At 36.8% G+C, this 26,071-nt stretch overlaps 3 protein-coding genes across 3 annotated transcripts; 2 read left to right on the top strand and 1 right to left on the bottom strand.

The window, feature by feature from the left end:
- Positions 1–3,741, top strand: LOC117724742 (olfactory receptor 51G2-like). Its single transcript, XM_034524646.2, has 2 exons — positions 1–122; positions 1,579–3,741. The coding sequence occupies exon 2, from the start codon at positions 1,652–1,654 to the stop codon at positions 2,609–2,611; it is 960 nt and encodes a 319-aa protein (XP_034380537.1). The 5' UTR covers positions 1–122; positions 1,579–1,651; the 3' UTR covers positions 2,612–3,741.
- Positions 3,742–11,444: 7,703 nt separating this feature from the next.
- On the top strand, positions 11,445–12,131 carry LOC117713709 (olfactory receptor 52P1-like). The gene has a single exon (XM_034510193.2). It carries the CDS (start codon positions 11,445–11,447, stop codon positions 12,036–12,038), a length of 594 nt encoding a protein of 197 aa, XP_034366084.1. The 3' UTR covers positions 12,039–12,131.
- A 10,562-nt stretch (positions 12,132–22,693) lies between these two features.
- Positions 22,694–26,063, bottom strand: LOC117724782 (olfactory receptor 52A1-like). Its single transcript, XM_076913215.1, has 2 exons — positions 25,932–26,063; positions 22,694–25,267 (listed from the first exon to the last, which is right to left on the bottom strand). Exon 2 carries the CDS (start codon positions 24,489–24,491, stop codon positions 23,541–23,543), a length of 951 nt encoding a protein of 316 aa, XP_076769330.1. The 5' UTR covers positions 24,492–25,267; positions 25,932–26,063; the 3' UTR covers positions 22,694–23,540.
- Positions 26,064–26,071: the final 8 nt, after the last annotated feature.

Here is a 26,071-nt window from a genome sequence, read left to right as displayed (position 1 = left end):
AAAGAACCAGAAATAGAAATGTCAGCATTTGCAGGGTTACAGCTTCTCTGCTGCATGTATGCGGATTCCTCTCTAAGTATGACTACAGGGAGCCTTATAAATTCATCCTGCTTACTTTCAGGGTTAGTGTGGTCCTTTATAGGGAGAAGAACTCTTCTACAAAGTATGTGAGATTGGGAGAAAGATAAATGGGAGGATATAAGAAAACACAGGAAGGGTTCTGAGAAGCAAACGGGAGGAGAAGGGAAGGCAGCAAAAAATGAAAAGGGCCAAGGGAAAATATTAAGTATTTTTAGTCTCTCTCTCTCTCTTTCTCTCTCTGTTTGTTTCACTGTTGTCTCATGTTCTCAATGTAACCCATATTTCATTCCAGGTTGGATTATATTAGATTTTTTTTTCAGACACAAAGACAACAAATATTTAAATCTCTCTTTCTCTCTTTCTCTCCTTCTCTCTCTCCCCCCTCTCTCTTTGTGTGTGTGTATGTGTGTGTGTGTGTGTGTGTGTGTGTGTGTGTGTGTGTGTGTGTGTGTGTGTGTCTGTCTGTCTGTCTGTCTGTCTGTCTGTCTGTCTGTCCTGTATTCATTCTTGGAACATCCAACTTCAACTAAAAAAAATTTAGAATATCAGGACTTAAGGTTCCCCAGACTTTCTCTTCAGGTAGCATCTGCCCATGTACTTGTCTACAATGAGACAAAGGGTTATTTCCGATGTAACTTCAGTAAGCAACTTTAAAACTCCCACTCCAACCCAAATAAGAGTAACTTTTAAATGTATTTTACATCTCAAGTCTCAACCCACTTTGCAGTTTCCCTAGACTTTCAAATTTAGAAAGCAACAATAGAAACTCTTCCTCCTCTTTTGTTGTCTTAAGAAAATGCTGAAAATGATGCCATGCCCATGTAGGTGAGTTACCTGACCAGGATCAATAGAAATTGGACTATCAAAGTAATTCAAGCAGTATGAAGGATTATAAGGTAAAAGGAGTAGCAGGCTCTAGAAAATGTTGTATAAAATTGGGAACATGAGGATGCTAATATGGCTTCACCCTCTCATAGCTTACACAAGCATGAGTGTGTGTGTGTGTGTGTGTGTGTGTGTGTGTGTGTGTGTGTTGGGTTACTATGCAAAGTGATGAATTTCATCAAGGAATCTTCATACTTATGTATCATTATACTTTGTTGTCATTCATTTTCCTCCTCAATCACTTTTCCTCAGGTCAGTATTTTCAAGCTGATTCTCATTCTTTCTCAGTTAATCCCAACATCTGCTGTCATATTGTTGTATTCTGCTGCCCTTTCAAGTTCCCTCCTTTCTTAAGATCTCTTCTCTCCCACTCAAGATCAGAGGGGGCTTTAATGGCTTGCATTTGGGAAGCTGAATGGAATATCTTGATGAATGGAAGGCCCTGATGGCAGTAAAGTAGATATTGTACTCTGATGTTAACTAACAATGAAATGGAGATGAAGTAGAAACGAAGAATGGATTGAGGAGTGAGTACATATAAGCACTGAAGGCTTTTAAAAATTATTGCTGCTCCTATCATTCACTGTCCTCTCCCTCCAACCCCTGACACAGATCCTGGCTTTGTCAATGCCTCGTACATTAGAGAATAACCGTGGGATTGGACTGTGCTCTAACAGTCAGCCTAATGGCAACCTCAAACTCCAGCACCATTGTGTCCTCCACATTCTACCTCACAGGCATCCCTGGTTATGAAGAATTTCACCACTGGATTTCTATTCCATTTTGCTTCCTTTATCTTGTTGGAATAACAGGCAACTGTATGATCTTACACATTGTGCGGACAGACCCCAGACTCCACGAGCCCATGTATTATTTCCTGGCTATGCTTTCACTCACTGACATGGCCATGTCTCTGCCCACCATGATTTCACTTTTTAGGGTATTGTGGTCTATTTCACAAGAGATACAGTTCAATATTTGTGTGGTCCAAATGTTTCTGATTCATACTTTTTCCTTCACTGAATCATCTGTGCTCTTGGCCATGGCCCTTGACCGTTATGTGGCTATCTGCCACCCTCTGCGATACGCTACCATTCTCACGCCAAAACTTATTGCCAAGATTGGAACTGCCGCTCTGCTCAGAAGTTCTATTTTGATAATTCCACTTATGGCCCGTCTAGCTTTCTTTCCCTTCTGTGGCTCCCATGTTCTTTCTCATTCCTATTGTTTGCACCAGGACATGATACGCTTGGCTTGTGCTGACATCAGATTCAATGTCATATATGGACTAGTCCTCATTACTTTGTTGTGGGGCATGGACTCCCTGGGCATTTTTGTATCTTATGTTTTAATTCTTCACTCCGTGTTAAAAATTGCACCCCGGGAGGGTAGGCTTAAGGCACTCAACACATGTGCATCCCACATCTGTGCTGTGCTCATTCTGTATGTGCCCATGATAGGGTTGTCTATCGTCCATCGTTTCGCCAAACATTCCTCTCCTCTCATTCATATCTTCATGGCTCATATCTACTTATTGGTTCCACCAGTGCTTAACCCAATCATCTATAGTGTGAAGACCAAACAGATCCGTCAAGGAATCCTCCATTTGATTTTTTCTCCCAAAATCACTTCTATTACAATGTAGGCATGTCACCAAGACAAGGCAGGCAATGTGAATCATGGTAAATTGTTTGCTCCAGCTATATTGTACATAGATATGACAACGAAAGCAGAATCAAGTCAACAAAGATCACAAGGAGGTTCTGGAGAAACATACTCTATCCACTGTGTTTGGAAAGTCTGTCTCCACATATACTTCATACCTCTTCTTCAGTTACGGATATGTTGCATGGAGTGTATTGATAATCATTGCCAGTTATTCTTTTCCACTTCCATCCTCAAACTTTATCCCAGATGATTTATCTATGAACATAGTGACCTGACATTCCTTTGCCTTGATACATCATTCTTTTATAATTATTGTGTGTGTAAATGTGCCGAAAGTTAGTGAGTTGTTATCTAAAAATGAGCATTACTGTAGCTTAGAGTAGACATTAATCAATACTCATGGGATTAAAATATTTATATACATGTCCCTTTCCTACTAAAGATTTAGTTTCTTAAAGAATAGAAAGGGCAACTTGAATTTGTATTGTTTAACCTTTGTTTCCTTCCTTTTCTTTTTGTGATGCTTGAGACCAAGCCTAGGCTGTGGTACATGCAAAGAAATGCTATTACCAGTAAGCTAATTCGCTAGTCTAATGAGTTCCATTTTAAAGAAAGCCGAGAGTGAATTTTGACAATTTTCTAATTGTCATGTGACCATGTGAAACTAATATAATCAATTGAATTATATTATCCATATGTCCTAATAATAATTTAGAGTAACTATTAACATAAATGTAAGTTCTTACAAGGTTTGTTAGCAGGAAACAGATTACATAAATCTTTAAATATTCATCTAGACCTCTCCCCAATGTTCAAAGCCATTACTTTTAATAAACTTTTTGGAGTTGTTTAGTCTGTGGTCATGTGTAGAGTAGAATAATAATACTTTTATAGTTAATTAGGATTTCTTAGATCATATGTTTACACTAGCAAAAAGAGGCTTACAAGCAAGCAAACAAGGAGACAGAAGAATAAGTTAAAATTCTCGTCCTATGAATCAAAATCCATAATATGATAGATATGAATAAAAAATAGATAATGTATCTTCTTGTATATTTTTTCTAGCTATTAAATAGGAATTATTGCAATTGGACTGTGCTTGATAATGAAGACTTAAAGTTACTGTATGTAAAATGATTGTGAAATAAATTAGCACTTGAAAAATAGAATGACTCATTTGTATATTCATTTTAGTATCTATAGTTGTCAAAAGGCCACATTTTATATAATAAGAGCTATTTTAATAAGTTAAAATTAAAATCTTCACATTTTAAGCACCCGATGCCACCCAGAAAAACCCACAAACTTTTGTTTGCACCTTAATTTTGGTTTGATTGTATCTGTTTACTCTATTTATTCTTCTTTTGGTCTTGTTTACTACCCCATCCTGTAAAACATTAATGTTGACAACTGGAATATAATAAGGGTATATATATATATATATATATATATATATATATATAATGATTCACTTTATAATATGATATATCTTTAAAATCAAATTGACTTCATGAAGATATTTTTAAAATTGTATGTACTTTTATTTGATGTGTATGAATGCTTGCCTGCCTGCATGCATATGCACCACATAAGAGGTTTGTGCCCACTGAGGCCAGAAGAGAATATAGAATTCCCTGGAAAGGATTTACAGATAGCTGTGAGCCACCATCTGCATCAGGGAATCAAACCTGGTCCTCTGCAGAACAGTAAGCTGGGAGATGCTGAGCCATTTTTAAATTGTGTATGGTGAGCACATAGAATACAGGGAGAAGAAGCAAGATGTGACTATACACATGAAAATTACTTCACAGTAAGATGGTATAAGGCCAAAGTAAAAACAAATAGAAACCATAAAATACTCTGAGTTTCATAATCTTGGTGGAATTAGTATTTTCTTTCATGGACATGAGAACTGATCATTTCTGATCCTGTATAAAGTTTGGGATATCCTGTCAATTTTAGGATGTATATTTCTAATATCTTTTAGCATTCACATAACATTGTATATAGTTTAAGTCTTTATACTCCACTACAGCTGATCAGCATGGCCCTGTCTCTAGAGAGTGTACGTTGTGAAGCAAAAGCAGATTAGTTCAATTTTAATATCAGCACTGGGGAATCTCCGGGGCTTTTACACCCAGATGTTTGCACATAACTGTAATTGTTTTTTTTCTCCATGGTTTTAGACATGAGTTCTCTATTTCTTCCAAAGAGCAGTAACACAACTACTCCTCAGTATAACTGTGGAGCTACCATAACCCCCAGCTTTTCTACCTAGGACTTGGTGTTCCAAAGCCACAGCTCTTGTGTCTTTCAACCATTCCCAGGTCCATGGTTTTGAGTCAACACTACAGCATTCCTCTAAAGATTTATGTAGAATACAATTTATTTTAGTTGCTATGTTAGGTATTATACATGACAATGTAGTTGAAAGACAAGTGAGGAAAATATATTTGTAGATAAAAATCACAACTGTGTGCTTTAAAAGAATTAAGTATTCATCAAACTTAAGAAACTAATCTAATAAAGTTGTTAATTACTTCTTTGTGGTAGAGCTCCATATCTGTATTTATCACTATCAGATTTATTAAAAATGTGGAGACCTCTAAGACTAAGAGCTGTGTTTGAGAAATGCCACTTACAATAATAGCAAACATTGACTAGGTGCTTACTTCCTGCTACGTGTTCCACAAAACATTTTGTAGCATGAAACGCTGTAGGTATTTGAAAAGTTTTTTTTTCAAGTTTCCTCAATTTTATTTGTTTATTATTATTATTATTAGTAGTAGTAGTAGTAATCTTTCTTCACAGTCCAGTCACTAACCCCCTCCTGCTCCACCCTCCAACAGTTCTTTATCCCATCCTTCTCTCCTGTCTCCAAGAGGATGTCCCCACACCTCCACAATGCCCACACCCTGCCAGACCTCTCCACTCTCCAGGGCTGGGTGCATCTTCTCTCACTGAGGCCAGACCAAGCAGTTCTCTATGTATATGTATTAGGGGCCTTGAACCAGTCAGTGTATGCTACCTGGTTGGTGGCTCATTGTCTGAGAGATCTCAGGGGTCCAGATTTATTGAGACTGCTGGACTTTTTATGGGGTTACCCTCCTCCTCAGCTTCTTCTAGACTTTCCCCAGTTCAACTCTAGAGGTCCCTGACTTCAGACTGTTGGTTGGGTGCAATTATCTGCCTCCATCTCAGCCAGCTGCTTTTTGGGCCTTCCAGAGGGCAGTCAGTGCTAGGCTCCTGTCCTTAAGCATAGACCAGCATCAGCAATAGTGTCAGGCCCTGGAGCTGACCCCTGAGACAGGTCCATATTTGGGCTTCTCACTGGACCTCTTTTCCCTCAGTATCCTCTCCATTTATGTTCCTGAAGTTCTCCCAGACAGGAACCACTCCAGGTCAGAGTTCCTGACTGTGTTATGGCAATCCCATCCTTCCACCGGATGCCCTGTCTTTCTACTAGAGGTAGAAAGTTCCCTCTGCCCACTGTAGGACATTTAATCTAAGGTCCCTCCCTTTGATACCAGAGAGTCTCTTACCTCCCAGGTCTCTGGTACATTCTAGAGGGTCAACCCACCTCCCAACTCCTGAGGTTGTATATTTTCATTCATTCTGCTGGATCTTAGGGCTTCACTCCTAGTCCCCCCACAAAACAAAAACTGATCATGTTCCCTTTTCCACTTATACATCCCCTTCCCCTTGCCCACCAAGTTCCCTCCTTTCCTTGTCTCTTTGCTTTCTTCTCCCTCCCAAGTAGGATTGAAGCATCCTCACTTGAGCCCTTTAGCTTGTTAACCTTGAGATCTGGGGATTGTATCCTGGGTATTCTGTACTTCTTTGGCTAATATACTTTTATTAGTGAGCACATACCATGCATGTCTTTTTGGGTCTGAGTTACCTCACTCAGGATGATATTTTCTAGTTGTCATACATTTGCCTGCAAAACTCAGGATGTTCTCATTCTTAATAGCTGAGTAATACTCCATTGTATAAATAAACCACATTTTCTGTATCCATTTTTCTGTTGTGGGACACCTGTGTTGTTTCCAGCTTCTGGTTATCACCTATAAAGCCACTATGAGCATAGTGGAGCACATGCCCCTGTGGTATAGTGGGGAAACTTTTGGGTATATGCCCAAGAGTGGTGTAGCTGGATCCTCAGGTAGATATATTTCCAATGTTCTGAGGAACCTCCAGATTGATTTCCAGAGTGGTTGTATTAGTTTGCAGTTCCATCAGCAATGGAGGAGTGTTTCTCTTCTAAACATCCTCACCAACATGTGCTGTCACCTGAATTTTTGATCTTAGCCATTCTGATTAGTTTAAGGTGGAATCTCAGGGTTGTTTTGATTTGTATTTTCTTGATCACTAAAGACTTTGAACATTTCTTTAAGTGCTTCTCAGCCATCCGAGATTTCTTTGTTATGAATTCTGTTTAGTTCTATACCCATTTTTTTTTTTATTTGGTTGTTTGAGTGTTTTGGAGGTTAGCTTCTTGAGCTCTTTATTTATTTTGGATATTAGCCCTTTATAGAATGTGAGATTAGTGAGGATTTTTTTCCAATCTGTAGGTTATCGATTTGTCCTATTGACTATGTCCTTTGCCTTACAGAATCTATTCAGGCTCATGAGGTCCTATTTATCAATTCTTGATTTCAGAGCCTGAGCCATTGGTGTTCTGTTAGGAAATTTCCCCCATGCCCATGAGTTTGAGGCTCTTTCCCACTTTCTCTTCTATCACATTCAGTGTATCTGGTTTTATGTTGAGGTCCTTGATCCAATTAAACTTGAACTTTGTCAAGGTGACAAATACGGATCTGTTTTCATTTTCTACATACAGTTAGACCAGCACTATTTATTAAAAATGCTTTCTTTATTCCATTGTATAATTTTTGCTTCTTTGTCAAAGATCATGTGTCCATAGGTATGTTGTTTTATTTCTGGATCTTCAATTCTATTCCATTGATCAACATGTCTGTCTCTGTAACAAAACCATGCAGTTTTTAATCACTATTGCTCTGTGTTATAGTTGAAGTCAGGAATGGTGATTCAGAAGTTTTTTTTTATTGTTGAGAATGTTTTTTGATATCTTGGCTTTTTTGTTTTTTCATATGAAATCGAGAATTGCTCTTTTCAGGTCTGTGAAGAATTGAGTTGGAATTTTGATTGGGATTACATTGAATCTATAGATTGCTTTTGGCATAATGGCCATTTTTACTATATTAATTCTGCCAATCCATGAGCATGGGAGATCTTTCCATCTTCTGAGATCATCTTTGATTTCTTTGGTCAGAGACTTAAAGTTCTTGTCACAAAGATCTTGCTTGGTTAGAGTCACACAAGGTATTTTATATTTTTTGTGACTATTATGAAAGGTATTGTTTCCCTACTTTCTTTCTCAGCCTATTTATCTGTTGAATATATGAAGGCTACTGATTTGTTTGATTTAGTTTTATATCCAGCCACTTTGCTGAAGTTGTTTATCAGGTTTAGAGAAGTTCTCTGGTGGAACTTTTGGGGTCCCTTATATAAGCTATCATATCATCTGCATAGTGATACCTTGACTTCTTCTTTGCCAATTTGTATCCCCTTGATCTCCTTTTGTTTTCTTATTGCTCTAGCTAGAACTTCAAGTAATATATTGACTAGACATAGGGAGAGTGGGCAGCCTGTCTTATCTCTGAAGGTTGTAAATGTAAAATGTTGCTCTCTGCTCTTCTTTTTTTCTTTTTAAAACTTTAATCAATCACTTAATTATCCTCATATCTCCACCCCATTTTCTCTCCCTCTGCTTCTCCCAGTCTTTCTGCCCCGTCCCTCTCCCCACGTACTTCTCTTCCCTTGCTCTTCAGAAAAAGGCAGGCCTCCCTTGCATATCAAGTTGCAGTAAGACTAGGCATATCCTCTCTTATTGAGGCAGCACAGGAGGAGGAAAGGGTCCCAAAGGCAGGCAACAGAGTCAGAGAAGGTCCCTGCTCCTGCTGTTAGGAGTCCCACTGGAAGATCAGGTGACACAATGTAACGTATGTGCAGATGGCCTATGTCAGACCTATGCTCTGCTACTGTAATATATTGGTACATTTTAATTTATTACATTTGGTAATCATCGATGAAAGCAAATCTTGAAGTAATGATTTCAGTTCCCTTAGGTACTTTCAAACTTAAACACATACACAATTAAAGTAAAAGTAAAAATCCCCTTAAAAATAAGTAAAAGAAGCAGAGAGATAAATCTGAAATAATGACCAGAATACAAACCTCAAAGTCTGAAGGTGAGCATCACCCAGAAAGGCTCTAGTTCTACAGACTCTCAGAACAGTGACAGGTTTTGCCAAACTCTCAAATACATAAGCCTATGGGGGGTACATATTGCATCTAAACCATAATATATTTATAAAAGGGAAAATTAAGCAAAAATTCATAATTTATAGGGTTGAAGATAGGGCATGAAATGAATATAGAAAACAACCAATCTATTTATACACTGAACTTTTAATTTCCACTTTTAATAATTTTAAAATTAGGATATTAATTGAAAATTGATTTTTATTTATATGTATGTGAGTGCATCACACATGTATGCAGGTACTTGTCCTGGTCAGAAGAGGGTATTGGGCCCCCTAGTGCTGGAGTTATAGATGGTTGTGAGCCTCTCTATGTAGATACTGGGAATCAAATGCCATTGTTCTGGAATAGCAGTAAAAGATCTTAACTTTTTGAGCATTTTTCAGACCTTAGATTATACTTAGTAAAATGAACGCATAAGTGTTAAGAAATAAACTAAAATTTGAGTTTTGGGGGTTTGATAAATACTAAAATGATATCTGGTACATAAGGTGATTATTGAGTTTCATTATAGACTTACTGAGACTATTGCTTGATTGACATCTTAGAGCCTTATTGACTGAACAACCTTTTAAACCCATAGTCTCTAAAGGAAAAGGACATAAACACACTCCCTATGAGAGCTCTGGGGAGATTACAAGTTAATGCAGCTATGCCTAAAGAAATTACCTCTACCTGTGTTTGTCTCTGTCTCAGGTCTCCATTTCTTTATTCACAGGCCATGTCAGAGAAAGAGCAGCTGAAGAGGCCAACAAAAGAGAGGCCAACACATACAGCCACATTCACTGCACACACAATGCTTCTGAGATCATGTGACAACCTAGGATAATAACTGTCCTCTTCATTCTAAGCTGAAATTGCTTGCTTGGTGCCTCTGCTTGATGTGCCTACCTTCTTTCCTCAAGGCCTTTCTTTTCTACTTAACTCAGTCTTATCATCTCTGTCCTTCACTAGATCTCAGGGTAGGATAAGAATGAAAGTAAACTGTGAATAGAATTTTATTATCTACTTTTTCCAAAATAATACTTTCTGTATCAGTATTAGTGATACAAAGTTGAATGAGTCAGTGGCTCTTTCTAATTTACAATGGCCAGGGTGTGATCACATAGGAATGATAATGAGTGAAATTTATGTATGTTGCTTCCTACCCAAATCCTCCTTAAAAATTCCTATCTCAATAATACAACATAGGGAGCAACAATCAGTGAAAGAGTTACAAGAAACATACATGAAGAAAAGGTGTACACATCAGATTATAGTTTACTAAATAATTACAATTCAATTTAAAATTTAAGATATCTTCATATAGCATAGTTTAAATGTATCTACTTTTAATAAGATTATGTCTTTATTCTGTGTATGATGGTTTTGCCTGCAGGCATATAGACATAAAAATGCATGCATGGCAGAGGCTGAAAAAAGCCCAAAAGAGTATCATATTTCTGTAACTGGAGTTACAGATGGTTGTGAACCTCCATGTGGGTGCTATGAACTGAACCCAGGTCCATTTGCCATCCATTGCTCTTACTTGTTGAGTATCTCTCCAGACCTTGGATATAAAACAGAAAGAAACAGCCAAAACCTAAGAGGAATCTAACCCCTGTCTTTGGGAGAAGTGATACAAAAATGTAAGTCCAGTTTTGGGGAATGATGTTCATTAAAAACTTCCAAGCTTTGTAGAATTTACAGGGTTAACATGGTGGGGCAGAGGGACATTGTACTATTCTATATTTTCTCCTGTCCATTCTTGTTTCCTTGATCTTTTGTCTCTAAGGACCAACAGTTCTCCAACTGTGAGGAGCCTCCTGAGAAGTGGACTACTATATTATAAAGCAGCCATAGCGGCCACCAGACTCAGAGTTTGCACTGTATGATGAGACAGTTCTTCCTAAATCTCCTCTGCATCATAGATATTCAAGCAGTATTCAAGATAAAGAAAAGTCAAATAGAAAAGAAAGAACAACACACACATAAATGTCAGTACAGAGTTTAATAATTTGATTTGGCAGAGGAGTATTACTTAATATCATAAAGTATTACTTAACATCATAAAGAATTCTAGCAGAAATGGAGTTACCAGCTGATGGGAAAGTATCATCAAGTAAACCCAGAGATAAGTTTCTGAGTAGCTCATTCTGCCACTGAAGAAAATGTAATGCGGTGTTAGGAATGTGGGATTTATGGAATTCAATAAGGGTTATGTGTGTTGTTATAATACATTAAGATAAAATATATATTAGATTAGAAACATACTTTTGTCTTTTAATTGATTCTTTTTTTTCAATTGACTCTTAAAGAAAGAGTAAGGAATTTGATTCAGTGACTGAGAAACTGCAAAGTGTGGGTGCTGGGAACTTGGTATGAAAGTAGTTCTTGTATTGTGTTCTAATAAGAGAGATGAAGAAAGAGTGTGGATTTGGATGAGTGTGGTAATCAGGGAGTAGAGTAAGGGAAAAGTAACCATGGCATTCGATCGCTTTGTGGCCATTTGCATCCCACTGCATTATACATCAATCCTGACAACACCCATGGTGATTAAAATAGGTTTAGTTGGCCTAAGCCGAGCTATACTTCTGACTATGCCATGCCCATTTCTCATTAAAAGGCTGTTGTACAACACCAAATTTGTCATCCATCATGCATATTGTGAGCACATGGCTATAGTGAAGATGGCTAGTGGTAACACTCAGGTGAACAGAATCTATGGAATCTTGGTAGCCATTTTAGTAACAATATTTGACCTTGGGCTCATAATCACATCATACATAAAAATTCTCCAGGCAGTGTTTCAGCTCTCTTCCCAGAATGCCCGCTTTAAAGCCTTGGGCACCTGTGCTGCCCACGTGTGCACCATTCTTGCCTTCTATACTCCTGCACTGTTCAATTTCCTAACTCATCGTTTTGGTAAGAATGTGCCTCCAAGTGTCCATATAATCTTTGCAATCCTTTACCTGCTAGTGTCTCCCACAGTGAATCCCTTGGTGTATGGTGCTAAGACCAAACAGATTCGTGACAGAGTGGTGAGCCTTCTTTTTTCTCAAAAACAAAAATTTTGAATACTAAAACATTTTGATACAACTTTAGTTGGAAGAATGTCGTTTTCACAGTTTGTTTGCTACATTCCCCTCAAAATGCTAATTAACAGAAGATATTATATTACACATATATCATATTTCTGTATTTATCTTCAATATTTAATTTTATTGAAACTGCTGATAAAGTTATTTAATATTCCATTGGATATCTTCAAATTTCACAGTTCTTTTTGAGATGGGGGTCTTGCTATGTAGACACAAGTGTCCTTCAACTTGTAGAGATTTATTTACTTCTGCTTCCCAAGTGCTGAGATGCAAGGTGTGTGATACTATGCCCAGCTATATTTATCCATTGTTATTTATCTTCTTGTCTATTTTGCTATGTCTATAAATATAGATAAATGTATGTCTATTAAGCAGGATATTTCAGAGTAAAATAAATGTAGAAATGGTAGTTTTGATTGCAGTGTATTAAAATTTGTCAAATATCATCAATAACCTTATGAAAATGTAAAAAAGAAACCAAAGTAGAAATCAACATTTTTTCATTCATCAGAAAATAAATAAATAAATAAATAAATAAATAAATAAATAAGGTTAGATGGGAAATAGTAACTCCAAAATATGGGGAGAGGAAACAGAGAATCACAGTTGGTATGAATTGAGCTGAAATAGAATGCTGGTCTTAGACAAATGTTCAGAACAATGCTTCTCAGTGTGGAAGTTAACATAGGTCAAAGATATAAATATATGTGAAGACAGTCAATCAGAAAGGAACACAACTAAAATATTGATTTCATTTTTCATTATGTAGTATATATTGCACTGTCCAAAGAACTAGTGATATTGAGGCAGTATATAGATATCAATATGATGAATTATCAAAGAAAAGACATACCTTGTACATAAATTGTGATACATTGATTTTAAAGAGAGATACAAATAAAGGCACAGACATTTTTAAATTGAATTTTATTTATTAATGAAAAATGGATGAGCACATTTGTGGAGGAAATTCAATTCAAATACAGAAATTTATCTTATAAAATAGACACTAAACATTTTGCTGTATTTTTGAATACACATGCATATATATTATTTAATTGAATATATATATATATTCTTCTCTTGTTTTTATTGCTCTGGCTAAGAACTCAAATAGAGTAAATATCTTTTCTACAGTTATGATTTTAGAGAAAACAATTGTAGTTTTTGTTTTTCCATTGAGCATAATATTTGCAACTTTTAGTATACATATCTTTTCCCATGTTAACATAAGATCTTTCAACTCATAGTTTCAACAGGGCTTTTGTCATGAAATAGTTTGAGATGTGTGGAAATATTTTTTCATCTTTAGAGATGAAATTGTTTAATTTATCTTCATTTTGCTTTGAGAATTTCATGCATTGATATGAGTGTTTCTTCCTCTTTTATGGAATAGTTTGAAGAACACTGGTATTAGTCTGGTTTTACTTCTTCCTTAAGGGTCTAGTAGATCCCAGCTCTGGATTCAGTTTACGTTGGGCTTTTCCTTATTATAAAACTTTTTGTTACTACTGTAAAATCATAGTTCGTTATTATACACTTGTTTAAATAGATTATATCAGTTTAGTTTGACTTCGGTAGGTTACATATGTTTGAAATTTTACATATGTCTTTTATAGTTTCTAATTCAATTGCATACAACTTTTCATACATTTGCTAATGACCCTATGGATTTCATTTTATATCTTCTAATACTTCCCTTTTGAACTTTATTTTATTGACTTGTATTTTACTCATTTGGGGTTACTTTTGCTAAGTGATTTATAATTCTTTATTTACATTTAACACACTATTTGTTTTATTAGCTCTTGCCATCATTCTCTTAGTATATAATTCATTAACTTCTACCATATTATTTATTATTTCTTTTTATTTTTTCATTAATCTATTTATTCACTATAAATCCCAATTGCAGCCTCCTCTCTTCTATCCTCCCAGTTCTACCGTCCTACCTGCTTTCCTGTTTTCCTCCCCTCTTCTCCTCAGGGTACCAACCCACCCTGACACATAAAGTCATAAAGTCACATCAATACTATCCACTTTCTCTCCCACTGAGGCCAGGCAAGACTGCCAGCTACAGGAAAGGGATCCAATGTCAGGCAACAGAGTACCAGTCAGAGATGGGCCCCCTCTCCAATCTTAGGGGATTCTAGAGGGTTCCCCCCACTTCCTATCTCCTGAGGTTTCTATTTTCCTGCCTCTTTCTATTTTTCTGCTGGCCCTAATGGCTTCAGGTACCCCTCTAATTCCTGATCATGTTCTCCACTTCCCCTCTTTGTCCCCTCTCCCATCCAAGTTCATCCCTTCCTCTGCCCTCTGTAATTGCTTTCTTCTCCCTCCCAAGTAGGATTGAGGCATCCTTACTTGGGCCTTTGGACTTCTTCACCTTCTTGAGTTATATGGATTATATCCTGGATATTCTGTACTTTAGGGCTAATATCCACTTATTAGTGAGCACATATCATGCATGTCATTTGGGGTTGAAATTATCTCACTCAGGATGATATTTTCTAGTTGTCGTCCATTTGCCTGCAAAACTCAGGATGTCCTCATTCTTAATAGCTGAGTGGTATTCCATTGTGTAAAAGAACCACATTTTCTGTATCCTTTCTTTATCATGAGACATCTGGGTTGTTTCCAGCTTCTAGCTATCACAAATAAGGCTGCTATGAACATAGAGGAACACCTGGCCCAATGGCATGGTGGGGCAACTTTTGGGCGTATATCCAAGATTGCTATAGCTAGGTCTACATGTAGAGCTATTTCCAAAATTCTGAGAAACCTCGAGATTGATTTTCAGAGTGGTCGCATCAGGTTACAATCCCACCAGCAATGGAGTATTCCTCTTTCTCCACATCTTTGCCAATATGTGCTGTCATCTGAGTTTTTGATCTTAGTCATTCTGATTGGTGTAAAGTGGAATCTCAGGGGTGTTTTGATTTGCATTTCCCTGATCACTACAAACTTTGAACATTTCTTTAAGTGCTTCTCAACCATTCAAGATCCTCTGTTGTGAATTCTCTGCTTAGTTCTATACCACATTTTTTGATTGGGTTGTTTGGGCTTTTTGGTGGTTAGCTTCTTGAGTTCTTTATTTTAGATATTAGCCCTCTATTTTATGAGGGGGTTAGTGGAAATATTTTTCCCAATCTTTAGGTTGCCAATTTGTTCTATTGATTATGTCCTTTGCCTTATAGAAGTTTTCCAGTTTCACATGGTCCCATTTATCAATTCTTGATCTTAGAGAATGAGCAACTGGAGTTCTGTTTAGGAAATTTCCCTCTGTGCCAATAAGTTCAAGGATCTTTCCCACTTTCTCTTCTATTAGATTCAGTGTGTTTGGCTTTATGTTGAGGTCCTTGATCCATTTGGACTGGTGCTTTGTGCAAGATGACAAATATTGATCTCTTTTCATTTTTCTACATATAGACTTCCAGTTAGAGCAGTACCATTTATTGAAGATGCTTTCTTTTTCCACTGTATATTTTTGGCTTCTTTGTCAAAGATGAAGTGTCCATAAGTGTGTGGTATTATTTCTGAGTCTTCAATTCTATTCCATTTATTAACCTGTCTGTCTGTGTACTTATACCATGCAGTTTTTTATCACTATTGTTCTTTAGTATTGCTTGAATTCAGGGATGGATATAGGAGGAGCTAAGGTGGGAGGAGTAAGGGAGGAAGAGAAGGAGTAAGAGAGGAAGATGAAATAGAAGAGGAGGAGCTAAGGGAGAGAGAATGAAAGAGAGGCGAACATGGAGGTGGATGTTCACGTTTCTCTGCCACTCAAAGGTAGTTGGTATATGTAGGTTGGGTATTGCATTACACTTCTGATTGTATGGGCATCTTGTTATTGATCATTACAAAATATATAAGTCTTTGGATAATCTAAGCATTAGAGTCTGTATCAAGCCTGTGTGGTTGGCGGGACAGTCTGGGCAATGCCCAGCCTTGCAGAGACAGCATGGAAGACTGGCAGAGCCATCTCCCATGCTGGCATCTCCTGGGTGGCAGGGCTGGTGTCTCTGGCTGGCTGTTTCTAGCTGTGGCATGCATGTGGCCTCGGGCTATGTGGTTGAGCTAGGCAGAGCCACGGCAGCTTAGATAGTCGGCCACACCTGTGGCTGTTTTTAAAAAAAAAATTACTACAACAGATGGCGATTCCCCAGAATTTCTTTTATTGTTAAGAATTGTTTTTGCTATCCTGGGTTTTTTGTTTTTCCAGATGAATTTGAGAATTGTTATTTACATATCTTTGAAGAATTGTGTAGTGATTTTGATGGGAATTGCATTGAATCTGTAGATTGCTTTTGATAAAATGGCCATTTTTACTATGTTCATTCTTTCCATTTTCTGAGATCTTCGATTTCTTTCTTGAGATACATGAAATTATTGTCATACAGATCTTTCACTTGTTTGGATAGAATTACCCCAAAGTTACTTTATACTATTTGTTACTTTTGTGAAGGATGTTCTTTCTCAGGCCATTTATCATTTGTATAAAAAAAAGCCACTGATTTATTTGAGTTAATTTTATACCCAGCTACTTTGCTGAAGTTGCTTATCAGCAGGAGAAGTTCTCTGGTAGAATTTTTGGGGTTGCTTATATATACTAACATATCTCCAGTAAATAGTGATATCTTGACTTCTTCTTTGCCAACCTGTATCCACTTGATCTCCTTTTGTTGTCTTATTGCTCTAGCTAGAACTTCGAGTACTATATTAAATAGATATGGGGAAAGTGGGCAGCCTTGTCTTATTGCTGATTTTAATAGGATTGTTTCAAGTATCTCTCTAGTTAGTTTGATATTGGTTGTTGGTTTTGTTTTATTTCATTATGTTTAGGTATGGGTCTTGAATTTCTGATCACTTCAATACTTTTAACATCATGGGATGTTGAATTTTGTCAAATGCTTTCTCAGCGTCTAATGAGATGATCATATGTTTTTTTTTTGAGTTTGTTTATATAGTGTATTATATTGATGGATTTCCATATATTGATGCATCCCTGCATCTCTGGGATGAAGCCTGATCATTATGGATAATTGTTTTGATGTGTTCTTGGATTTGATTTGTGAGAATTTTATTGAATATTTTTGCATTGATATTCATAAGTGAAATTTGTCTAAAGTTCTCTTTTTTAGTTGGGTTCTTGTGTGGTTTAGGTATTAGAGTAATTGTGGCTTCATAGATTGAATTAGGTAGTGTTCCTTCTGTTTCTATATTATGGAATAGTTTGAGGAATATTGGTATTAGCTCTTCTTTGAAGGTCTGGTAGAATTCTGCACTAAAGCCATCTGACCCTGGGCTTTTTTCACTTGGGAGGTTTTTAATGACTTATTTTATTTCCTTAGGGCATATGGGCCTGTTTAGACATTTTACCTACTCTTGATTTAACTTTGGTACATGGTATTTGTCTAGAAAATCATCCATTTCATCTAGATTTTCCAGTTTTGTTGAGTATAGACTTTTGTATTAGGATCTGATGATTTTTTTTTGAATTTCCTCAGTTTTTGTTGTTATTTCTCCCTTTTCATTTATGATTTTTGTTGATTTGGATACTGTCTCTGGGCCCTTTAGTTGATTTGGCTAGAGATTTATTTATCTTGTTGCTTTTCTCAAAAAAAAAAAAAAAAAAAACAAACTTCAGGTTTTGTTGATTTTTTGTATAGTTCTCTTTGTTTCTATGTATTTGATTTCAGCCCTGAGTTTGACTCTTTCTTGATGTCTACTTCTCTTGGGTGTATTTTTAAAACATTTTTAAAAAACATGGTACATTTTTATTTGTGTGTGTGTGTGTGTGTGTGTCTGCTCATACGGGGGGACCTGTTGAAACCAGAAGAGGAAATTATTGTTCCTGGAACTTGGCTTACAGTGCCTATGAGATTCTTAATATGGTTGATAAGTCATTTCTCCATCTCTAAACTTTTTGATGTTAAAAACACTGTTTAAATTACTGACTTGAGCTTCATAAGAAACTGTTCAAAGACTTAGGATTGGAATTAGAACTAAACTTTCAACAATTTCTGAAATCCACAATGATGATCAGGAAGTCAAAATATAGATCAATTCTGAAAAGCAGTGTTAATACTCTATGTCTTGTAGTAGCAAGTATTCATCCAAGTTTTAATGTTTTATGCCAATCTAAGCCATCATATTCTTCTTAAAAATATGCAATTTTGTCTTACTCTTTAGCATCTAGTAAATTTATGGGAATCCAGAAAGTTGTGGTCAAATAAATCTCTTTATGATTTATTACATTAATATTTAATTAATGAACTTACTATATATACCTATGTGAATGTAGATTAAAAGTACTTGATAGAAAATGGTTATCGAGTAGAAAAACTTAAGAAGCACCGCTCTGGGGAATAAATATAGCCAATTAGCCAATGTACAGTTCTGGGTATGCTCAGAACTCAAGTGAAGATCTTGGTGCAGTTTTTTTTTCTGGTAGTCTACAAGCCCTGTGACTGAAAATCTGTATCAGTTGGAGGTAGTAGAGTTATTTGAAACCTCGTGCTATAGTGGTGACAGTATAATCATCAAAGGCTCATGGATGGGACACTGAGGACTGGAATTACACAGATTAAGCAGATCTTACCCCAGCCCCAGACAGTTTATAATTAGAAAAGAATAATATAAACATTAAAATGTGAATAGTATGACTGCACCTAAAATTGAAAGTAGTCTATATAGTACATTCAAGGTCATTGAAGTGGACTTTGAGTAGAGGATTCAGAACATAGGTTTCTTCTTCACAGTGATGTTGACTATGTGGCAGAGGAGGATGGGACATCTTATTTGTGAAGCTATAAAGAATCCTTGGTCAGAAAGGATGGTAATCTTGGGAGTCCACAAATCTATGGCCACTCTTACACACAGAAATGCCCACATAGTGACCACATATTCATAGTGACCACAAATACACCATGTCTGAATTTATTTTCCTAGAGGTTAAATCATTATCAAAACCTTGAGTATTCATTGGTATCTTCATAGATGCTAATTCTCAGCTACAGGTTTTCTCCTATTTGATGTCTGTGACTTCTATTCTCAAGGGGAAGTCCAGGCATTCCAAATATCAGTTTGTATTTTTATGATATTTACTATTCATTGTCAGGGGCAGCCTTGCTTATACAGTGAAGGTCTAAAATCAGTCATAGGCCTGTGTCAGCCATACACGCCTACTAACACAAAGTCTTGGTCTCTGTGGAAATTTACCAGCCTGGATAGTCATAGACCTTGTGGATAGGTAGTCTTGGTGGGAAGTACCAGCTTAGATAAGAAAAAAGTGAATCATAGACAGAGTCATAGTGACCTGTTCCCTGAACCTTCACCCAGAGGATACCCTGTTCTGGAAGATATCTGTACTCCCCCTGAGAACATCTCCGCTCCTGTGTCATCCCCTTCCCCACATCCTGCCTTTTTGTGTATATAACCCCTGTGTGAAAAAATTAGAATTGGTGGTTTGATCAGCCTATAGACAAGCCACTCATTATTTGCATCCCCTGTCCTCCAGTTCTCTCTTCCAGGTCTTCTGATCCCAGTTCAATGCCCCCTGGGACTGAGGCAATTCATTAGAAACCTTACAAGAGTAGTATGAAATTTAATGAAATTTTATTTCTTTATTAAAACTATTATTTCTATATAACCATTGAATGAAAATGAGGGCATGACCACTCTTAGGTAGGGTTGAAGAGAATATTTTGATTGTAGATATGAGGGACTGAACAGCCAGAGGCATCTGGAAAGTACAGATTGAATATGGCCAGCAGAGTATACCAGTCTGTAAGAGAAGAGGAAGGAAGGGCAAGAGAGGAAGAGAAGAAGGAAGGAGGTAAAAGAAGATAAAAGAGTAGAGAAAAGAGAACCCATGGTTGGAATGGCTGGATTATACAGGAAAGAGCACGGGGGAAGGGAGTGAAGCTCAGGAGCTAAAGAAGTTTAAGGTTGGGTGCTGGGATGAGAAGTGCTGAGAAGAGCCAGGATGCTTTGACAGGTACTTGCAATGCTGGGAGATGCTGGGAGAACCTAGCAGCCAGCATTCACATTGATATGTTAATAGGTCCCTCAGTTAGACGTTTGTCTGGATTTCATCAGGATTTAACAGCATGAGATACAGGGATGAATTCCTGCCTCATTTCCATTACTTTTTTTGTTTTTGCTTTTGTCTTCGACTGTCAAGTGGACATGCAAAGAATTCTATTTTCTTAAATATTCATTTCATCAGCAATACAGTTAGATTTTATCTATGCATCCCATACCAAAAAAGTCATTTTTATCTTTTAAATTTCTTATTTTGGCAATTACCAAGTAAGAACACTGAAGCAAACATGAGAGAGTTTGTTCAAGACATTACTTATTAGGTGACACTTTTATGAGAAAAAGTGTGTGACACTAAGTTATATTTTACACAGTTGGAGATGTGTTCAAATGACAGAACTGCACACACATATTGATATAATATAGTTTGACTACAGTATGGAAAACAATGGATGTTGAAGAACAAAACAAAGCACAAAAGGAAACATCTTGGGAGAAATGACCACAAAAATAAAAATATAGGTGGCTGGAGATATGACCTAGTGGTTAAGAGCACTGGCCGCTCTTGTAAAGGCCGTGTGCTCAAGTCCCAGCACAGGCACACACACACAACACACACAGACACCCACACCCACCCCACCCCCCCCCACACACCACACACACAACACACACAACACACACAACACACACACATACACACAACACACACACATACACACAACACACACACATTAAATAAATAAATAATAAAGAAACATCTAGTTTTAGAGAATAAAATCATTTTACCAATATTACACCTAGGTAAGGAATTCCTGGTAGAGGACACACCACGTGAGAGTGAGTGGAATATAAACATCTGAAAACTTTCTTAAGAGAACAGAACACTTTCAAATGATGCCCAAGTAGAAAACAGCTTTTTACCGAGGCCACTGGATTTTATTGGATTTAAAGACGGTTTCATTTATGGTAATTTTGAAACAAGATATAAATCAGGTAGGACAGGTCATAAATGCACATAACAATAACAGTTCTCAGGAATGAAGAGATGGTTAAGTTCTTCTAGAGAATCTGCCTTCCTCAGGCTGTGTGCCTGCCCTGAAGCTAGAAGTGCTGCTGGGGCGGGGATGTTCAGGGGAGACAGGACGCAAGCAATTCAAGGATCAGAATCAGCTAGTAAGGCTAAAACATTACAGCTTTCCAAGGGGAAGTCTGGCAGGCAGCTACTCATGGCTCAACAGTTGGCCAGAAGCGGCAGCAGGAGCTGATAAGCGTGTGGCAGGATGTGGCTTCACCCTATAGTGAATGGCAGCCAGTAGCCAGTGGCAAGCAGCTGCAACTAGTGTGAGCCAGGTCTGCTGGGCAGATCGGAAGTCCCGTGAGGAATGCTTCAGGAGAGAAAACTTCCCTTTAGTGTTACCACTCAATAAAACAGCCACCCTTAGACAATTCTTGGTGAAATAACTCATGACCTTTATTCCATGTGGATAGGACCTTGATGCGTGAAATATATATATATATATCTCCATGATATATATATATATATATATATATATATATATATATATATATATATATAGCCAGCTAGCGTTGGCTAATTCCTGTAGTACATACATTAAATACTCGATGTTCCCCAATTTGCTACTAAGTAGCTATATAATTAAACCATTATCTTTGATCTGTCTGCCCTGCTATTTTACATTTAAGCCAATTATTTAGAGTATTTTCAAAACCCATCATATTACCTGTGCAAAAATATTTTCAGCAAACCTCATTTTAAGAAAAAAATAATCTAACAAACACACATACCCCCTACACATTTATGCAAGTGTGGTAGTTATTTCAGATATAAGACCTACAGAAATATAAACAATGAAGAAATAACCATAAACATGGAAATATCTGAATTTGAGAACCTCCTATTTTATCTGTGAATAATATGTTTTCTATCATGCTTATTTATTTTACCTTTATATAAAATCTTTGTGCAAAACTAGCCTATTAATCACTGATTAGATGTACTCACTTTGGGCCTGATTTTAAACACCTAAAAAAGTTTAATTTTATATTAATAATTTTGTTATATGTGTGTCTGTCATAAGCTACATCATATATGATCTCGAAAAGAGGAGAGTACAATTAAATATAAATGTATATATTCAAAAATTATCTTCAAATTAATACTCTTTTGTTGGGTGTAGCTTTAAAAACATGCCACATGCTGCTTGCCCCCTCTCTTAATCTCTTAATCTCTTAATCTCTTGCTCTCTTGCCTCTAGCTTCTCTGTCCCCTCACCCCTCCTTTCCCCCTCTCTCCACATGGTCATGGCCAGCCTCTACTTCTCTACTCCTCTACTCCTCTGCTTCCCTTCTCTTCTCTTCTCTTCTCTTCTCTTCTCTTCTCTTCTCTTCTCTTCTCTTCTCTTCTCTTCTCTTCTCTTCTCTTCTCTTCTCTTCTCTTCTCTTCTTTCTCTCCTCCTCCTCCTCCTCCTCCTCCTCCTCCTCCTCCTCTTCTTCCTCTCTCTCTCTCTCTCTCTCTCTCTCTCTCTCTCTCTCTCTCTCTCTCTCTCTCTCCCCCTACTACCCTCCTGGCTCCCCTCCCCATGCCCGGAATAAACTCTGTTCTATACTATACTGGTGTGTGACTGGTCCCTCAGGGGAAATAAATACCTCTGCATGGGCCCACTGAGACATCCCCTTCCTCCATACCTCTCCACACATCCACAGAACATACTCTCTTTATCTTTTTATAAACACTTTAGCTGTATCAATTAAAATAGAACTTAAACTGTTTAACATGTAGAGTTACTTTTTTGAAAAGTAGTCATTATTAAGAGTTTAATTTGTATGTAAATATAACCATCTTTTATGGTAAATTAAGATTAAACATTATTAGATTTGTTTCAATTACATCTATAACAGAAATAGATTTAATTAACTAAGATGTAGTCAAAATTTCACCATGTTGTGAGAACAAGTTTAAACTAAAATTTAGTACGTGTTTAGAGTGAACTAAATTGAACACTTATTAGGAGCAAAGGTTTAGAGTTGTCAAGGTAGCTCAGTTAGTCAAATGCTTGCTGCTCAAACATGAATTCAATACCAGAACATATGAAAAAAGCTGGGCGTGATGACACATATTTTTTCAAGGACTAGAAAGGCAAATGAAACTTCCCTGCCAGAACAATCTAATTGTGAACCCCAAGCCATAAGAGGCCAGTCTCAAAACAAGCAAACTGTAAAACAACAACAACCAAGGTAACAAGGTGAACTATATCATGACTTCTGTCTTTCACATGTTCTTGTGTGCGCATGCACACACACACACACACACACACACAGAGAGAGAGAGAGAGAGAGAGAGAGAGAGAGAGAGAACAAAATCAAAGACATTTGAGTGAGATTTGCTATTTGAAACAAAAGTAAATAAATGAAAAATCAAAAAGAATAATTACAATACAAAATTTTGGACACTTGATCTCGAATCTGTTTGGTTTTCACACCATAAACAATAGGATTGAGCAAAGGTGGGACAAGTAGATAAAGGTTGGACAGGAGAATGTGAATGTAGGATGGAACATGGTAGCCAAACCGATGTGTAAAGAAGGAAAAGAAGGCCAGAAGATAAAATTCTAAAAAGACACAAATGTGGGCGACACAAGTGTTAAAGGCTTTGAGTCTTGCTTCTTTTTGAGGGAGCTTGAAGACAGCTATAAATATTCTAATGTAGGAGAGTGTGATGAAAATAATATCCAGCCCAAGTATACTGAAGGCCACAAACAGACCGTAGATCTTGTTGACATGAACATCTTCTGCTGCCAGCTTCACAATGGCCATGTGCTCACAGTATGAATGGGAAACAACAGTGGTCCAGTAGAATTTCAGCCTGCATTTGATGAGAATGAGACATGGAGCTACAAGCAGGGCTGCTCTGAGTGTGACTCCTACTCCTATCTGAGTGAGGAGCCGCTGGGTAAAGATGGATGCATGTCTTAGAGGATCACAGATTGCCACATAGCGGTCCATTGCCATGGCAAACAAGATGCCTGATTCAATACCCTGTAATGTGTGAATCAGCCACATCTGCAAGAGACAGGCATCAAAGTATATAGTTGGAAGGTGAAACCAGAATATTCCTAGCATTTTCGGTAAAATGGAAGTGCTAAGAGAAATGTCTGTTGCTCCAAGCATTGCTAGGAAGAGGTACATAGGTTCATGGAGGCTTCGTTCAACTTTGATGACAACTAGAAGCAGAGAATTCCCTAAAAGTGCGATGATGTACATGATACAGAAAGGAATCCCAATCCAGAACTGCACAGACTCCAAGCCAGGAATTCCAGTCAGAGTCAGCACTGAAGGCCTGAAGATGGTGCTGTTGAGATGTGGCATGCTGCCTCAGCCTGCAGACATATGGCTTCTCAACTAGACTGGCAGCTGGTGATGGGAATATTCCTTCTGTGTTCTGCCCTCACCTAGATTCACACAATCAGAGACTGAATGGGATTTACTTCACTTGGCATTTTTCAGATACAGAATTTTACTGATAAGACTGTTTTATGTTGATCTAAGAATGTGTACATAGCTTTTCTATATATGAATGTTTTATTTTAGAGTTCAGTTTTCAACCTATCTCCCTTACTTTCTTCTCTTTGCATGTCTATCTCATCACAAACATATACAATAAACATACACAACAGACACACACAAACTTTCCAAATAGAATCTTGTTACGTATATTCTAGAAAGAAGTCATGTGTCTGTATATTTATGAGAAGTATTCAGTTGAAATTGTGATTTGTTTTCCTATGATAGTTTATATATGTATATATTTGTGTGTGTATACAATCTTTGTTTTATTTACATATATACATATTCTTTGTTAAGACCTTGTCAGGAAACATTTATATATTTAATAAAGATGTCAGAAAATGGGCAAGGAAATGTGTGTTCACTCTTCCAGTAGTATGCATACACACATATTCTAAATGAGATGCAATTATGTGATTAAAATATCTGTATTCATAGGTTTCCTATAAATGTGATTGTTACTTTCAGCCCACAATCTAATATGCTTTTCAATATAGTGAGGGAAATTGTCTCTAAATTCTAACCTAATTCAACTTGAAAAAACATATAGGGTTATGTCTTTTTGGATGAAATGATATCTGAATGGAGTAAAGAAAAGGGAGAAATGCAATTAAAATACAACCTCAAAGCCAACAAAATTATATATAAAGAAAATATTAATATTACAGGTTTCATTACTTCAATCAAGCTTACATAATTTTTTAGTTTGAAGAATTTATCTTTTACTTCTACACCATATTCAAAGTAAAACATGTATTCGTGCTTTTGCGCGTTCCTTTTGTATTTTACCTAACATGTTTGTTTCTTAATTAAGTTCCAGATCAAACATCTTCTATATGAATTCATCTAGCTTTTTAATCAGAAGTTAAATTTTGTGTCTTATCTAAATCCCGGTCAAACATCTCTATGAATTCTCCTAATCTTTAATTAGAAGTTAAATTATTAAAAAGTTAGTATTTCTGTTTTCTCATTGAGAAAGTATTTAATGGTTATAATCTTTTAGAAACCTCTAAGTTAACTAATTTATTTTTCCCTCAATTGTTATATTGTCATATTATGTTTTAAAATAATATATTTTTATACAGACCTACATTATTACCAGTTGTACACGTGCAGGGAGGACTGGAGTTTAGGATTCGGAAAAAAAAGCAACCGATCTCAAAAATGCTAAAGGCATTGCTTTCTGTTTGTATAAGCATTACCACTTGCTGCTCCTATAATGACCAAAAGTGACTTACATACCTGTATCCATAAATGACTATGATAAAGAATGGGAGAAATATCTTCTAGACTGAGAAAGATCAGCATTTCCTGTTAACACTCTGCACATCTAGGTCAAATGCTATGGGAATCTTTCCTTCCTTTACATCATGTCTAGTCTG

Source organism: Arvicanthis niloticus, chromosome 1 (genome assembly GCF_011762505.2).
Source record: "Arvicanthis niloticus isolate mArvNil1 chromosome 1, mArvNil1.pat.X, whole genome shotgun sequence".
In the NCBI taxonomy this organism is placed as follows: domain Eukaryota; kingdom Metazoa; phylum Chordata; class Mammalia; order Rodentia; family Muridae; genus Arvicanthis; species Arvicanthis niloticus.
Note: the sequence above shows the minus strand (reverse complement) of the source record. Positions and strands in the feature narration are given on the sequence as shown.